Below are 17,441 nucleotides of genomic sequence, written 5' to 3'. Positions count from 1 at the left end.
CAGAGTGTAAATTGTAATTTCCCCATTGGGGATCAATAAACAGATTAAAATTAAAAATTTAAATTAAGGCAGTTCCAAGTGTCCTTGGGTAAAACACTGATCTGATGAGCAGGTTGCACCTTGTACGTATGAAAGTGTGTGAATATGTTAAAGCAGTCCATTTGCATTCACATTTACATGTGTGTTACATGCGTCAAAGTCTAGAGGCTCTCTTTGTGTTGCTGACAGCAGCTTTACCACTGGTATGTAAATGGTCCGTTTTAACAATTCATACACTGTGGCTGAGACTACCGTACACGCTGCCACCTGCTCATCAGATAAACACACACACACACACTGGCAACTCAAGGACACTTTGACATTGTACTGCAGGGACAGACAGGGAACATCTTTATGGGACTAACATACAAGTCTTCCTTCAGTGTACACATTTTTATCCTTCAAATGAAAACACAGGACATGTCATTTGACAGAGCAGATTTTTTATGTGCAAGAATTTTATTTCAGCTAGACTTGGAAGTTGGATATGTCATGGAACTGAATAATGGACGCTTTATATAATAAAATGTTAATAATATTCCTAATGACTATTGTGACACTATAAACTAAGAACAAAGCCAGCGTGTGGTTAGTCTATATCCATGACGTTCCACTATCGGGATTGCTCCGTTGCCGCAGAAAAATCCGACTGATTTCACTAATTTTGGCCGGATGTCCCTCACCTTCCTCTGTCTCTGTGTTGGTGTTCTAACCTCCGGTGGATCTATGAGGACTATGGTTACCTGGTCCTCAGATCTCTGCAGGGTAAATCCAGACAGCTAGGTAGACTATCTGTCCTATCTGAGGACTATGGTTACCTGGTCCTCAGATCTCTGCAGGGTAATCCAGACTGCTACTAGACTCTGTCCAATCTGAGGACTATGGTTACCTGGTCCTCAGATCTCTGCAGGGTAAATCCAGACAGCTAGCTAGACTATCTGTCCAATCGGAGTTTTCATAGCACACTAAACAACTTTTACTAGGGCTGCATGATATGAGGAAAATATGCAATAACGATATTACTCACTCCCATCCAAGGACTACAGTTGAAAATTAGCCCGCGGCTAACACTGGCACAATTACAGAAATGGAAATGTACTTAAAAATTAATAATGAAACCGAAATGCATAACAATATTAAAATATACTCTGTCCTGCATTACAGATGCTTTCAGTATTGTTATCAAATCACAAATTGTTTGCTGAATTTAAACAATTACAGGAAAGAATTTTCCTTTTTTCATGGACAAATTGAATATAAAAAAGGCACCGTTTAAAGTTTTCTATCGATATTTTCTTGCACAAAAGACATCAGCCTTTTCGCGATATATATATATATATATATATATATATATATATATATATATATATATATATATATATATATATATTATAAGCCCTAATTTGAATGTATGCACGTTCCACCAAAATGTGTTAATTCCAGAGGCTAATTTGCAGCTGCACCATGGCGCCCATGACGATTGTGATTGGTTTAAGGAAATGCAAATACACCAGAGAATGTTTTTCTCCCATCCAGGGACGCTGTGTGGCGAGCCAGATCCTCCTGTGCAGCACTCTGGAGGAAGGTCTGCCAATGCAAGACTAGCGTGGGGTTAATTATCACGGGACAACTGGTCTGTGCTTGCCGTCAAATGACAGAATAAAGCAGTGGGGTGCATGAGAGAGCCTGTAGTCCACACCTTTGTTGAGAGCCTCTCACCTGGAAGTACTGTACAGCAGAGGAGTCCTCTGTTCTGTCACTGAAGACCGAGGGCTCGCTGACATGTCCGCGACTGTTCTTCAGGAGGTTATAAAAGGACTGAAAGTCTGAGGCGGAACATAAACACACAAACATGAACAATTACAGGTCATAGTTTACACTGGACACTCATGTTACACGGCAATGCAGTGAAGTCCCACGGATTAAGACAGTCACGTTTCATGTTCTAAGTTCATGCTTGAACTTGTATGTGCATAAATAATAATAATTTATTTCACTTCTATTTTCGTGTCTGGTCATTTACAACATTCATCCCACTATAAATGGGATTATTCAGGCACGTTTACAATAAACCAAATATTGTCACCAACATCAGTGTTCAACACAAAATCAACACCAGCCACCACACGCTGCGTTTTGTTAATATTTTTTTAAGGCTATTTAAAACAGGCATTCGTTCAGCTGCATTTCCTTTCCCTGCTCTCTTCCGTCTCTCTGTCACTCTACACACACACAGCCCCTCCCCTCTGTGCACACAGCGTCTGTGTTGCCAACTTAGCCACTTTGTCCCTAGATTTAGCGACTTTTTACAAACCCCCCTGTGCGACATTTTTTCACAAAAGCGACTAGCAACAAATGTGACTTTCTGTAGAAAAGACAGCAAGGTATTTCTCTCCTATGGTCGACAGTCACCTCTATCTGAATCTGTTTTGGGAGGAGCAGAGGAGCAGCCCCTCCCCTCCCCGTGTGCTAAGGCAGGTAGAAAGGGGAGAAGGGACCGGGTGCGGGGGCCGGTGTAGGAAGGAGAGACTGAGAACGGTGTCGTAATCTTACGTTACCCACCCAGAATTACGTTAGCATTAGCTACTTGTCAACCAGCATCTTTACTGTAGGCACCAAAGCCGTTTTCCTCTTTGTTACCCCTACAGGCTGGGAGCGGAATTGTCCATAACTGTTACCATTTTTCTTATTTCTCATTCTAATGAGTTAATGAACCACTGAAACAATTTTGGAAACATTATTTTAAGGTACAAAAGAATCTTCGGTGTTTGATCAATCGACATTGAAATCAATCAATATCAATAAATAAGCTGTCGTATAACTGTGTTGCAAAGTTGGATGTAATTCATGACAAGTGGCAGAAAAAAACAACAACAACAAATAGGTCAACAGTCGAGATCCAAACCAGACCCTGGGTTTGGTGTATCGTTACAGCCCTAACTGATGACCAGGGTCTCCGCTCACTCGTCAGTGAATTGTGTGAAATTGAGACGGATTTCATTTTTATTATTTATGCCCCCACTTGGCACGCATTTATTTGCATACATAACTATCACATTGCATTGCATTTGGGAGGAAAGCAACAGTGTATTCATCCGTTGTTTTTAAGTTAATTTCTCTTACGCTTGCCTGGATTTTCTTACATTATTGTGTATTTTATTGTCGCTTTGGGTGTCCATTGTAAAGCACTTTGTAACGCTGGTTTTGATACGTGTTACACAAATGAACTGTGTTATTACATCGTTACGCACAGCCATGTATCAGCCTCATTTTACTGGGGGTGTGTGTGTGTACCTGCAGGTGAGGAGAACTGCAGCAGGACGCTGTTGCAGCCCAGCGTGATGATGAATGACTGCTTCCCCACGCGGCTGCACTCCGTCTCCCTGGAAACAGAACACTTGAACACACTCGCCTCCTCTCCTGGAAAGAAAAAGTTAGGACAGCATGAGACATACAGGTACTGGATTTTAAAATTAAAAAAAGCGGTGTGCCAACTTTGGACGCAACAATTATCGTTTTCATTTAAAATATTATCACGATGTGGAAACCGTGTGTTTGTAGTTATTTTTGTAATTTATTCATAGTTGCCATTTATGCCATCTTGTGTCTTATTTGTTTAAGGGTTACTTTAAAGTGTTCATGTGTACAGTTTTACATTTTAATTCTGATGAGGAAGAAAACAAGTATATAATTAGTGGTGTTTCTTTGATTTGTTTCCATGTTGTTATTCACGTCTTAGGTTGAATTTTGGGATTTGTAGAATTTAAAATCGGCACTACTAAAAATATTCCTGACAAATAAGCCGTTTACATGCTAAACCCATCTTCCCCTGATGTTAAAAGTTGCACTTTTGATAGGGTTCTGCCTATATTTTTGTAAAATAATAACACTGTTACACTTTAAACTATTTCAGCTTAGGCCTATAAGTGCTTTCTGAACACCCTTTCAAAAATACTGCGATAATACCAAAAACCGTAATCATTTTGGCCACTATAACCTTGAGGATACATTTTCATAGCGTTACGTCCCTGGTGCTAACAACTGCTTAAACTTTATTGATACATTTTGGAATCTGATGAGGTTAGGGTTTTAACATTTGACTGACTTGGTAATACAAAGCGATGAAGACGAGCTGTACATGGCTGACTTTTTGAGTCACGACTCATTTTGAAAATGTGCATTTTCAGTTTTAACAATGTACCTTGCGACAGCAGACGAGAGGGTTTTCTTGCTGCAAGGCAAATGTTCAGCCTGACTTTTCAATTTCAGATTCAACACACTTCTGTGTGGGAGAGCTAGATAAAACGCAGCTTCAGCCTCTTCAACTGCGCCACTCACATTATGTGGAGGGATATTTTAAGAGCTTGAAAAATTACAGGAATTGACAGATCAATATGCAACCACTAAACCTTAAGATATTTCTATTTTAAATATCTTATGAAAGAAAACATAAAATCCACACACACTGATATCAGTGTTCCAGTTCCAGGGCTGAATGACTTCAGGGCTAAAGGATACAGCTGGCCTTCTTCTGAATGTTTCTTATTGTCATCAAACAAATCACATAAAAAGTCAAAAACCAACAGTGTGTTTGTCCGTCTCTCAATACTTCCACACTTCTCTACCCAATTACATACCTACGTACCCCTCACTGTCAAGCCCACCGGTTCTCACTGCAAACATAGATCTTTAAAAACTGCCCACGTATATATAGTTTCATTTAAAAGAAGAAAAGAAGTTGGGCGCCTGGTTAGTTCTCCTGGTAGAGCGGGTTCCCATACATAGAGACTTACTCCTCATCATAGGTGCAGCAGGTTTGACTCCGACATGCGGCCCTTTGCTGCATGTCATTTCCCCCTCTTTCTCCCCTTTCATGTCTAAGCTGTGCTATCCAAAAAAAAGGCCTAAAATGGCCTAAAAGAGCCTCCACTTTGCCCCCCCCCCTTAAATGTTCATGAGTGTTCTCTGGAGTGTGTACTAGATTCAGTTCTTACTTCAGAACAAATTAGAAAACAATGTTGGATGTCAAAATTTGGTTTTCTTTTAAATATTTTTTTCGTAAGAACGCTTGGTGAGGTAGGCCTAATATTATTGGAGTCATCTTTTTCTATCATTGAATACTTAAGATTCTAATTTTAAACAATAGCAACAAAGAAAATAAAAGTGGAAAGAAGCCATTTTTGACTGACAGTCTCACAAAAGTTATAGCCTAACCGACCCCCCCCCCATGCTAACACTTCTCCAGGCAGGAGTTCCACCTGGTCCTGCAGCGGGCCCGATGCGGCTCATAAAGCTGCCTGAGCTAATCCAGCACCTATTAAGGGATTAAGAGCGGCACTTTAGATTAAGAGAGCCACGCGCCTCAGCTCCCCTGCGAAAAATCAACCCCTTCCACTGTTGACACCTGAGACACAGGTGATCCAGGACTACTGGCAGGTGACTTATTTTGAACTTTGATACAATACTAGTATAAAGACAAACAATATCCCATGCTTCTTTTGATACCACAGCAAAAAAAGAAAAAATGTCTTGCCTTTTTTAATTAAAGCTCCCATGACATGATGCTCATTGGGTGCTTTTATATATGCCTTACAATATGTTTTACATTATTCATTTTTAACGTAAGTATATAAGTGCAGACTGGTGAAGTGTTCAATACATGTTTGTAGAAAAATGTGTATATTAAGAAATCATTAGTGTTACATTTTAATCTTTCAAATAGAGGTTTAAAAACAAGCACATCGGGCAAAATAAATGGGCAGCGGCTGACCCTGATTTCTAACAATGGGCCAGAGAAAATCCCATATTGGTTGACCTCTCGGTACCAGGATTGAATATTATTAGAACAATCCCCATCTCTAGTGACAGTGTAACCGAGCTATATGTGTAAAATCAGTGGATTTCCCCTTTTGATGACGATGCAGGATTGTCTCTTCCCAGATTCAGTTCTTATGAAAACACCATCACTCACTTCTGCAATGCAGTGAACCAGGACCAAATGAGTTAGTGCAGCTGTCATGTTTGGGGAAGATCAACTTCACTCATTTGTTACGAAGTCGCTTCCTCCTTACTGCTTTTTTTGCTGTCTCAGCATCTCACACACACACACACACACACACACACACACACACACACACACACACACACACACACACACACACACACACACACACACACACACACACACACACACACACACACACACACACACACACACACACACACACACACACACACACACACACGGTATGGTTGGTTCTGCCCCTCTACATCAGCAATATACACAAACGTGATTGGACAGGACACAGCAACAGAGTGACAGCTTACATTAGTCTGAATAAACAGCTGTAGATTTGTGCTTTATTGATTATAATTTGGTCTGAACATGACCAGAGTGTAAGACGCAGGAGCTGTAGCATCTTTACTGTTTTATAATGTAGATATTTGGTGTTATGTATTGTTGTTGTCTGTCTGCCTGCTGAGTTGTATGATGCAAGATAAATTTCCTAAAGGATCAATAAATGTCTATGCATTTGTGTGTGATTGGAGCACTGATTTTTTTTTTTTTTTTATCATGACACTCCTTCCTAGTGCTTTATTGTCATGATACCCCTTCATTCCCACTCACACAAAATGCAAAATGACAATGACAAAATGTTAGAAGAATTTAACAACCTAACTAAACTAAAGATCAATTTACACATGAGTCATATATAAACCAACAACATTGGTCGTTTTGGGCAATGTTGCTGTGTTGATAATATCTATTCTGTGTTTCTCAAAGCTCCATTTACAGTAACAAATTGTAAACACCGTAGTCGAGAAAAAGGATTATTTTGCCGGTTACGTTTCGCAGGGGAACACTTGGTTCGTCTTGTGTTCTGAACGGGGAGTTCAAAACAGGAACAGAATGACGGAAACTTTCACAGTTCAAGGTGTTTTCCCTGTTGATTTGTTAAACTGTCTTTAAGTTCCATAAATGCAACGTCTTCCCAAAAGTCAACGAGTAATCATGTTAAATAATCGGGATTTCAATAATGACCAAAAATAACCAATTATGATTTCTTTCCCCATAACTGAGTAGCCCTACCGCCATGTCTCTGGGAATAGCTACAGTCTATATTTTAAAGGGTTTTAGTGGGGTGATTTTAATGTTAATTTCTTATCATATTACTCACTAAAATCAGATCCACTTCAACCCAAATCACAAGTTGTGTGCCATTACTTATGGTCTTTTTATAGCTACTTGATGTTTTTAAAGCTAGGACTCTGTATTATGAAAACTGAACGGCTGGATTTTAATTAATTTATATTTAGCACACAGGGAATTTTGAACTCCATTACCACAGAACATCCTAGCCTAAAAGGCAGACAGTTCATCTTAATATCAATATAAATTTCAATTTTCCCTGCTAGGGGTTGATCTTATCTAATCTTTTTTAGTGGCATACTAAATGACACTTTCCAGCAACCTTGTCTAATTCCTGAAAATTCACTCTTGGATGTGGTTTAAAGAAATGGCCTGATGGATATGCAGGATGCATGGATAGACTTTATACACTGCATTAATAAAGGCTATCTTCTGCAATCTTTTTCCTTTTGTATCATAAAGCTTTTTTTCTTTTTCTAGGGCCCTTCCCTTAATAATTTAATGTTTGTTACAAGACGTTTGTGGGGGTGATTCTCTCAGTACCAACCTAACTTGATGCGGAGTTGCTCACAGGTCTATAATGTATGTCAGTGGGCTTTTCTTTTTATAATGGCGTCCGTGGGGGGGGAGAGATACGACCACCAGCCCTCTTTAATATTTACATGGATAACCTGTCTGACCAACTAAGACAGTGTAAGACAGGATGTATGATTGGCAACATGCTAGTGAACCATCTCATGTATGCTGATGACTTGGCTGTTGTCTCTCCTAGCAGTGCGCGGATTAAGGAGTTGTTGAAAGTATGTTCCGATTAAGGTGTTAAATTTGTGAAATATGATGCCAAAAAGAGTTTGGTTATGATCTGCAGAGTGAAAGAGGATAAGGACCTTATTTTTCCATCTGGCCGGGCAAGTGCTACCTGCTGGTTGTAAAGTAAGTATTTGGATTACATCTTAACAGATCAAATGTCAAATGATGAGGACATGTATAGGCAGAGTTGCATGTTATATAACATGCTACACGGAAAGTTCTTTGGTGTTCTAATGCTGGCATGATAAACCTCTTTAACCCTTGTGTTGTCTTCCCGTCAACCATGAAAAAAGGTTATCGCTTTTTTTGACATTTGTCACTTTTTCAATGTAGTGGGTGCTTTTTTTTAATGCTTTTTCTAAAGTTATTTGATATTTATAATGTTGACATTTGCAGCTTATTTTTTGGGATGAAAAAACTGAAAATGGGTCAAATTTGACCCGAGGACAACACGAGGGTTAAAGCATATTGTACTGCTTTTTACACTGCCCCCTTGTGGGTCAAGTTCAAAAAGGCGAGCTTCAATAAGCTGCGGGTCGCTTATAATGATTGCTTGCGCATTCTACTGAGAAAACCAAAGGGGTGTAATGCAAGTGAATTGTTCTGTCAAGCAGGAGTTAATACATTATCTGCTTTAATGAGGTATCTGATGTATAAATGTATTGGTCACCTGAATTCTTCTTGTAACTGAGGTTGAGCACTGAACCGAGGTTCAGTGCTTTGCGATACCAGTCACCCTTATGGGATTACGGGTTTAGCTGTCTTGTTTAATTGGTGGCTGTCTTGTGTATCTGTTTCTTTTTTGGTTGTTGTTGTTGTTTTATGGACCATGAGTCTAATAATAAAGGCTATCTATCTATCTTTAACTTGAGCATCACCGCAGAGGAGGAGGCCTGCGCAGCTGTTCCTTTTCAGCGGGACATCCCATTGAATAAGAAAAGCCGCGGAGGAGTGAGGCGTCTCTGATGCTGCCTCCATACAGGAGGGAAGTAGGCGGCGGGCACCAGGCTATTGTCCCAATGAGAACAAAGATGAATGCATAAGTAATGAGGGCCCGGTCTCGCTACGCCAGCTAAAACGCCAAGACCGCTTTGAAAACATACAAAGTAAAAGCTTTATAAGTGTATGTGTTTCCCCGCTGTATTGGGCTTCGAAACGGGCTACTGGCTAATTGTAGCGCTAAAGCAGTGGCAGCCTCCTGCACCGTGGTGCACGGCGGTCAGGAGGAGTGATGCCCTCCGGTCCAGACAAGCTAACTCACAAGCTAAAACTGCAACATTAACATTACCAGTCTATTTGGAACATTCCAGAATAAGCTAAAATTATTATTTTTTATTATGTGACAAAATAAACGTTAGTAAACTGGAAAATACGTTCAATTCGAGATGTTCTGGGGCTCGTTAGCACAACATTGCTGAACCCGGGCTTTGTTTAACTAGCATTAAACTCTCACAACTTAACGTTAGCTGCCCTGCTTACGGAAGTCACTAGCAAACTCAGCTAATGTTACGGTCGGTGCATGCGTTATATTTTTGTCGAGGTTTACAAAGCTGAGGACTTGTGCAGGAGCTGGGAGGATGAGGTTTAAGCCTCAGTAGTTTTAAGGGCTCCCTCGTGATAAGTAGTGGGAGGCGACGTGGTCTCCCAAGATGGGTTAGCTTCTCAGTGGCTAAAGCTAGCTACCAATGGTAAGATTAGCTGTATAAGCATTAGCACTGTATAGCATTAGCACTGGCAGTTAAGGCAGGCCAAACAGCTATAGAAAAGGTCAACTCACCATTGGAGAGATTGATGAGGGCAGCATCCTGGGTGCTTTTGACTTCTAACCGCAATGGCTGCTGCTCTGAATGTCGCTGTATGTCTCCATTAGCGTCTCCAATGGAGAGGAGCCGCACGCCGGGAAACACCGAGACCGCCATCTTCGATCTGGAAGTAGAGACAGGTCGGTGGCGCTCACATCCAACCACGCACCGCTCTCTACTGGAGGCAGGCTTGGCATCAACGCGGCGACGAGCCAATCCAACAGCGCCACCTGGTGGTCAACGTGGGTATTGCGCAAATACAGGTGGCATACGTCACTTTTGACATATTGTCAGCACCACAAATAATTATTACCGGTAAAATGAAGAAGAAAAAATAAAGAAAAAAATATATATATATTACCGGTAAAATGTGACCTGGTTGGATCAGTGGAAGAGCGGGCGCACATACGCTTCGAGGCCCATGCCACGACTCAGAGGTTTAGGGTTCGAATCCGAACCGTTACGAAATCCTGCATGTCTTCCCCCTCTCTCCCCCTCTCACCTAACTGTCCTGTCGAAAAATGATATTTATTAGCTTACCATATCCACCATATGTAGCCTACATATAAAGGCCTAACGTTGGTGTAAAATTACTTGAATAATTGAAAGACTAAAAACCTCAGAAAATAACCAAAACATGACAAAATGATTGGTAATGTTATGTGTTATGATACATTAAGTAGCATCTTAAACAACAAATACTCCTGACATCCTGTAGGCCTATAAAAGGTCATGTTGCCATGACGTATTTATTGTAAAACACTTGTTGGATTCTTTATATTGCATTATGTGCACTCAAATATGACAGCAAGCTAGGTTTTCTGGTAAGAGACTATTTTTCTATATTTTCTTCAGTCATATCTACTCCTAACTGTCCACTTTTCAGCTTTTGATTGTAAGACAACATATTCATGTTTTATTCTATTCAATGAACATGGACACCCTGAAGATTGTCTCAATAGTACTTTAGTAAGGTCACATTTATGTTTCAAACATAAGTATGCTTCTATGCTCATGTGATATCAGATAATGACATCTTGGGAAAACAAGCGCTTGAAGCTAACATTTATCTTATTTACCAGAAAAAAATAATTTGCAGTGAAATAAAAGTTAAATATTGTTATTTGTAAAAGAAAAACTCAGATGCAAACATTCACGCCAGATCCAGCTTCAGACAGGTGACAAAAACAAACACATGATAATTTTTTATGTATAACACAATGTGAGCAGCAAGATAAGCATTACCCATCCTCATTTCCCTACCAAAGCTTTATTTTTGCTTTATAAAGTAGGCTATGTTTGCTCAAAAAAATCATTTAGATTTGTGTGAATTGTCTCTGTGCCTTCTACTTTGAAAAAAAATGTCAATGCAGGTGGTGTAAACCGACCCAATTCTGTTGTGTTTTCATTTCTGCTTTGGGCAACGTTCATAAATAGAAATAAATTAGATAGAAATCTGGTGTCTGCCATTGTGACTGTCATAGGGCTTTTTCAGTCATCAACTCCGTGATATTTGTCACAATAACAACCAGTAAAAAAAAAAAAATGTAGTTCTATTATAAAATCAGGGGTCAAAAATATGGTTTACGGATATAGTTATCAAAACAGAATAAGCATTAAGGCCTGTTGTGTAAATCTAACATAGTATAGAGCTCCTGAAAGAGCATAACATCAAAATATACATTTATGTATTTCTGTGTGTGTGTGTGTGTGTGTGGGGGGGGGGTCTTGACTTCTTTATCTTCCGAGGCAGCAGGCACATGACAGAAATCCACATTATAGGCATCTGTTTGAGTGTTTTGCACTCCTTCAAATCCCTGAAAAGAGAAGAAATACATTTAGCTTGAAGAGTTGTGTCTTGTGCTCCAAAAGACAGCAGGGTCGTTGTTTAGCAGTTGCATGAGGTACAATAGAAAAAGACAAATTTAAGACTCTAAAAATATTGGATCAATTCAAGCGAGCTACACTCACACGTCAGAGGAGGACACATGACTTGGGAGGCCTGAATGGGTTATCACTGGAGGGCACCCCAGTGAGGAGAGGGTCTTTGTGGGCATTTTGCAAACAGAAGGTCTTCAGTTCTGCAGCGGCCTGAGAGACCTGTAACACACACATCAATTGGTTAAAGAAGGAGCACTAAGGCTAGCCACAGTTTCACTGTAATACCTGAGTATCCCCAAAAATATTGCTAATTATGGTCAATACTTTCTCAACTCTGAATATCCGTCCCAGACCCAATGTTTCTTGTACACCCCAATACCAACCTTTATCAAACAATTAGAAAAAAAAAACACCACACAACACACACACACACACACACACCACACACACACCACACCACACACAACACACACACACACCACACACACACACACACACACACACACACACACACACACACACACACACACACACACACACACACACACACACACACACACACACACACACACACAACACACACACACACACACGATAATACTACTCTCTGTATTGAGCCCCAAAACTTTAGCCTAGATCCCAGCCAAACTTAGCTTAACGTCCGGCTACCAGAACTTACTTTTTGTAGTCTTAATACATTAAGAGCCTGATAATGCAATATAAGCCAATATTTACAACAAGGGAATACATTTTGGAAAGTTCCCTCTCTGATTTTGTGAAATTTTCCTCCCAGTATCGATTTAAATTATTCTTTTATTGTGAACATGTAATAATGAAAAATAAATAAAAATGACAAAGTAGCCCCAACAGTTTCAACGACCTGTTTTCATTCCCAGGCCGTCAAATACAGACGCCAAAGGGAGGGGGCTCGAGTGCATGTTAGTGCAAGCCCCTCTTCCTAATATTGCCCCTTATGACCTCATAAGGAGCAAGATTCCAGATTGGCCCATCTGAGCTTTCATTTTCTCAAAAGGCAGAGCAGGATACACAGGGCTCGGTTTACACCTATCACCATTTCTAGCCACTGGGGGGGGCCATAGGCAGGCTGGGGGAACGCATATTAACGTTCAAAAACCTCATAAAGTGAAGTTTTCAAGCCATGGGACCTTTAAGATTTAGTCTATGGAATACCCCTGCGGCCCCAAAAAGAATTTCCCTTATTGGCCCCCACTGTAAAAGAAACATCTGTAACTGTCAAACTGCAAACCTGTTTGATTATGAATCTCTGGTTTTTGATTCCCTGGACTTTTAATGTTTGAAAAATGTTGCTCTGGCCAAGGAAAGCTAAAACCTGTGACTTCACCATAATGTAAAGTTGCATATTATTATACATCCATGGTGTGACTTCCTTCTCTAGTCAGGACGCAAATGCTCCACTATATATTTATATAGCGTGCATAATTTTTTTACTGCTATATTAATGTTTTATACAGGAACTTTAAATATCCATTTCCCTCCCACAAGAGCCCGACTGATATATCGGCAGGCCGATATTATCTGTTGGCCGATATTATCGGCCGATATTAGGCATTTCCAGAACTATCTGTATCGGCATATATATTGGTTGATAAAAAAGAAAAATATATGCATTCATCGTCCGTTTTCATCATCATTTAATTATCATTATAAATGATTCTAATAAATGAATATTAAAAAAGTAAAATTAAAACGGACGGTCAACCATGTCATGAGCGTTGGCGTTGCATAGTCTGTCCACCAGAGGGCGCTCTACAACGTCCTTGTTGGTAACACTGATTATTTTGTTTTATTTTTTTGTGTTTTTGTTCAAAAGTTTAATTTGTTAAGTTTGTATTTTTATACATTTTATTTATCAGAACTTTAATATATTTTAATGTTCCTCTGTGACAGTAAAACAAATTATGATCATAATATTTTAGTGCGAACTCATAAATAACTACAAATAATGCTAGGAAATCTGTTTTGTTACACGTTTCTGGATTTTTTTTTTTTAAATATACCAGCCGATATATCGGAATATTGGACTGTTTAAATAACCAAAATATTTGTAACAGTTGAACCTTAATTGTTGGCCTATATGATTCTACCATCTTGACAATAGGTTATCAGAATTTTCAAATCTTGGTGGTTGTTTAAAACTGTTTGGACTGTCACTAATTCCAAGACTTTATAGACTGGGTTAAAATTCTTCTGCGATCTAATTCTTCTGAGTGCTCCCCGACAGGCTCCCACTTGAAACTAGTCCAAGGTCCGAGGGTCTTTAATTGTCATGTGCACAACAATAACAGACGTAGTCAATGGCAATGTAAGTCTTCAGCCTCAAGCAGCCTCCAAGAATGCTCTTTATATAACTATGAAAAGAAAGACAAGTAAGAGCAAAATCAGCTTTATGACAAAATAATTAAAGTTAAGATATAGGGCTTAAATATATATGAAGTAATATATGTCTAAATGACTCAAACTGAATGTAAACAGAATGCAAAAGGAATGTAAATGTCACATTTTGTTTGCAGAGCGGCAAAGAGGAATCAATGATTAGTAGTGAACTATTAACCCTTGTGTTGTCCTCCTGGGTCAAAACTGAAATTAAACACTTTTAAGACGCTTTTAAGACACTTTTTGACTTCTTTTGAAACGACTTTCTTCATTTCTTTACACTACCATCAGTATACTGTACTGTACACACCACGCAAACCAATGTATAATCAGTTTTACACTAATTCTTTTTTTTGTATTTATGTCAAGAAACCTCATTTATATGAAATTATATCATTTTATAGGTTTATGTCTTCTTTTTTTAAGATTATTTTTGGGGGATTTTGCCCTTATTCCGACTGACAGTGGATAGACATGAAAGGGGAAAAGAGATGAGGGACGACACGCAGCAAAGTGCCGCAGGTCGGACCCGAACCCGGGCCGCTGCACCCAGCCAACATGGGGCGACAACAACTGGGTGAGCCGGAGGCTTTGGAAAACACTCAGTATAGCATTTTCCGATTAAGACATGTGGGATAATCCGGTGTTATTCGGGTTTTAGAGTCGTATTTTTGACTTGTGCAGCGCATTCGGAATATGCGTCTCAATCGGCGGTTTTACCGTAATTACGGCCTCTTGCCTGTCTACAGGTTATGGTCAGTTCTGTGCGTTGCGTTACACAAATTAACCAGCCAACAGTTTGCACGGGAGCAGCTCCGATAACAAGGAGAAACACAGCTTCTTCTAAACATTGTCAGACTTTGATATCAACAGTTTTTAAGTGATATGCACACACATCGCTAAACCAACCTTTCAATAAGCTGGTTGAAGGAATAAAACGAGGGACGATGTCTTTCGCGGTCCTACCGTAATATATCCATGGTAGGCTAGGCTAAACTTCGTATTTTAAAAGTCGTATTTTGCACGGCTATGTAAATGGCAATATTAGTGGGGTATTCACACTCACACACACACGGACACACATACACACAGGGTTGTGAAATAGTAAGTGTTAAGTCCTGCCGTTTAGTCTGACTTCTGTTCTAAAATAAGTCGCCACCTAACAATCACAGCAGTCACACAGCAGCACAATCAACAAAGCTATCACTGTGCTGCACTAGCAGAGAAAAGTCTGTTCTCTACCATCCTCACTGCTCTACACCGTCCAAGTAGCTTACACTCTGGCCTTTTCATAACCCTCCTGTTGTCCTCGGATCAAATTTGACCCCTTTTAAAAATGTCTATCAAAAAAATATGGCACTTTTTAACCAAATTACCACGCCAATTGCAACGCTCTATGCAAATACAATCACTTTAATTGAATTTCGGGTGAAAATTGAAATGCTTTCAAATCAGTATCATGACCAAACTCCCCCACTTAACAAACGTTCCTCTGATTTTAAGTATTAGTCAAAATAATTCATAATTTCTGCTTTATTAACTTAAATATTAGGTATAATTCTGTACAAATGAGGGTTATTGACCATGGATTCCAAAAAGTAGTGTAAAAGTAGTGGTAAGGTAGTGTTAAAATAAAAAAAAAAGTGTTAATCTTTTTGACCCGAGAAGACAACACAAGGGTTAAAAAAACATGACTTTTTTTTCCATGTAAGCTAGTTTGTAGCCACCACACAAGAAAACTGTGTAAAATGGAAGAAAGATAGCCTAAAATAACATTTTTTATAACTTTAAAGCTATAGGGTTTTACCCCAGTCGATGAAAGTAGGCCAACTCTAAGAAAATATTGACTAGCTAACTGTGCGACGGTAGCTAAAAATGTGTGTTATTGACAGTGATGGATAGGAATTAACTAGTTGCAGCTCACGGTGCGGGTCAGAGCGGGAGTCACGCGCACAAGAGAGCTTTGATGTCTAGTTTAATGGAAGTTGTGTGTGTTCGCATATCTACCTTTATCCGACGGACACTGGCCTCGAGACGAAGCTGTTTCACTGCCTTCTGGGCGAGGACTAAACTGCTGTTTGCGGCGCTATTGTTCGACATGGCTGGGTCCAAATGACAGCGAAAGTGACCAAGTAGTGATTCATATTTTGGTTCTGGTCTGGAATTAAACACATCTTCCGGTCAAAACCTTCAAAATAAAAAGCCTATTCACTTCACTTTTACTCGCCCCACCCACACACACGCACACAATAGCATAACTATGCATCATATTTTATAAACTCATGTTTTCTATGTAATATCATGATCTGTATGGTTATTTTAAAAACATGAAGTTGAGTGCTTCCCAGCTAACAATTCTTAGTTCCAGAACTTTCTGGGAACGTTCGTTTTTGGTTGCGGGACGTTCCCTGAAGGTTAGGTTTTGGTTGTGTTTTGGTTGCATAAGAAAGTTGGTTAAACGTTCTAGGAACGTTAGTTTTTGGTTACCCCTATCCTTTAAAACTTAAACAATCATGATACGAATTTTTATAATTACTTTAAACTGTATGTGCATGAGCAGGAAGTAATTATTATTTATTAGCAGGAATTAATGAACAGGCAAAGTTGATGGGATTTAAAACTATGCATATGTTTAATTGGCTAGTTTGTTACTGCGGGAAATAAATTGTCCAAAACTATCATAATAAATCTCAATAAATCATAATGAATTCTCTTCTGTCTTTCTAGTCCTGGGCTAAATATAGAGTTGCTCATGTGATAAGTTCCAGAAACATTACTCAGTTCCAATATATGAGAAAATATGTCAAGTTTAGTCTCAGTGTCATAAATAGGCTACTGGAGATTTAAAAGTCTAAAAATACTATTTCTAGACTAATATTTTGTTATTTTATAGTTAAAACGTGTCCACTCGCAAGTTATTTAAATGTTGCAGAAAAGTAGCAGCAGGTAGAAAATTTGATAATATCATGATATATTTATATCTGAAAACTATGCATTTTTTATTTAGCTCTGTGCCAGGTATTTTATTAATCTATAATTATCATCATTTGTTTTATTAATGATAAAATAAACTACAAGGTTTTCGAAAAATACAACTGACAACATTTACAAATAAGATAACAAATAATTAAAAAGGAGACAAAAATTAAAAGCTTCCTAACTTTTCCTTTAACTGTAGGCCATATATTCCTCTATATGTTGACTTGTCTAACAACCTTTTACTAGCCTATATGTTGTTAGTTTCCATAGAAACTAGCCGGGACCCAATAGGCTGAGAGAATCATAACACGATTAACCCCCCTGTTGTCCTCGGGTCAAATTTGACCCCTTTAAAAAATGTCTAT

General features: G+C 39.1%; 2 protein-coding genes across 4 annotated transcripts in view; both read right to left on the bottom strand.

Annotated features, from left to right (window-relative positions):
- The window catches only part of carm1 (coactivator-associated arginine methyltransferase 1), a gene marked incomplete at its 5' end in the record, with an annotated part of 34,190 nt that extends 24,159 nt beyond the window's left edge, over positions 1-10,031 (bottom strand). For both annotated transcript variants that reach the window (XM_032538116.1, XM_032538117.1), the window contains 3 exon segments: positions 1,759-1,865; positions 3,334-3,459; positions 9,777-10,031. In XM_032538116.1, the coding sequence (XP_032394007.1) occupies positions 1,759-1,865; positions 3,334-3,459; positions 9,777-10,031 (488 nt within the window).
- A 725-nt stretch (positions 10,032-10,756) lies between these two features.
- si:dkey-204f11.64 (guanine nucleotide-binding protein G(I)/G(S)/G(O) subunit gamma-5) lies at positions 10,757-16,296 on the bottom strand. Of its 2 annotated transcripts, none has more exons than XM_032538139.1 (3): positions 16,105-16,296; positions 11,767-11,901; positions 10,757-11,618 (listed from the first exon to the last, which is right to left on the bottom strand). In XM_032538139.1, exons 1-2 carry the CDS (start codon positions 16,195-16,197, stop codon positions 11,776-11,778), a joined length of 219 nt encoding a protein of 72 aa, XP_032394030.1. In that variant the 5' UTR covers positions 16,198-16,296; the 3' UTR covers positions 10,757-11,618; positions 11,767-11,775. The 2 variants fall into 2 exon arrangements, with proteins under 2 accessions (XP_032394030.1, XP_032394029.1); XM_032538138.1 differs by having other exon boundaries at positions 11,773-11,901.
- Positions 16,297-17,441: the final 1,145 nt, after the last annotated feature.

Source organism: Etheostoma spectabile, chromosome 15 (genome assembly GCF_008692095.1).
Source record: "Etheostoma spectabile isolate EspeVRDwgs_2016 chromosome 15, UIUC_Espe_1.0, whole genome shotgun sequence".
In the NCBI taxonomy this organism is placed as follows: Eukaryota; Metazoa; Chordata; class Actinopteri; order Perciformes; family Percidae; genus Etheostoma; species Etheostoma spectabile.
Note: the sequence above shows the minus strand (reverse complement) of the source record. Positions and strands in the feature narration are given on the sequence as shown.

Bases quoted from the DNA above. Each gene is read 5' to 3' on its own strand.
- si:dkey-204f11.64 (XM_032538139.1), bottom strand. From the start codon at position 16,197: ATGTCGAACAATAGCGCCGCAAACAGCAGTTTAGTCCTCGCCCAGAAG. The intron at 11,902-16,104 runs GTAGATATGCGA...TGTGTGTTACAG, and splicing joins CCAGTGTCCGTCGGATAAAG to GTCTCTCAGGCCGCTGCAGA.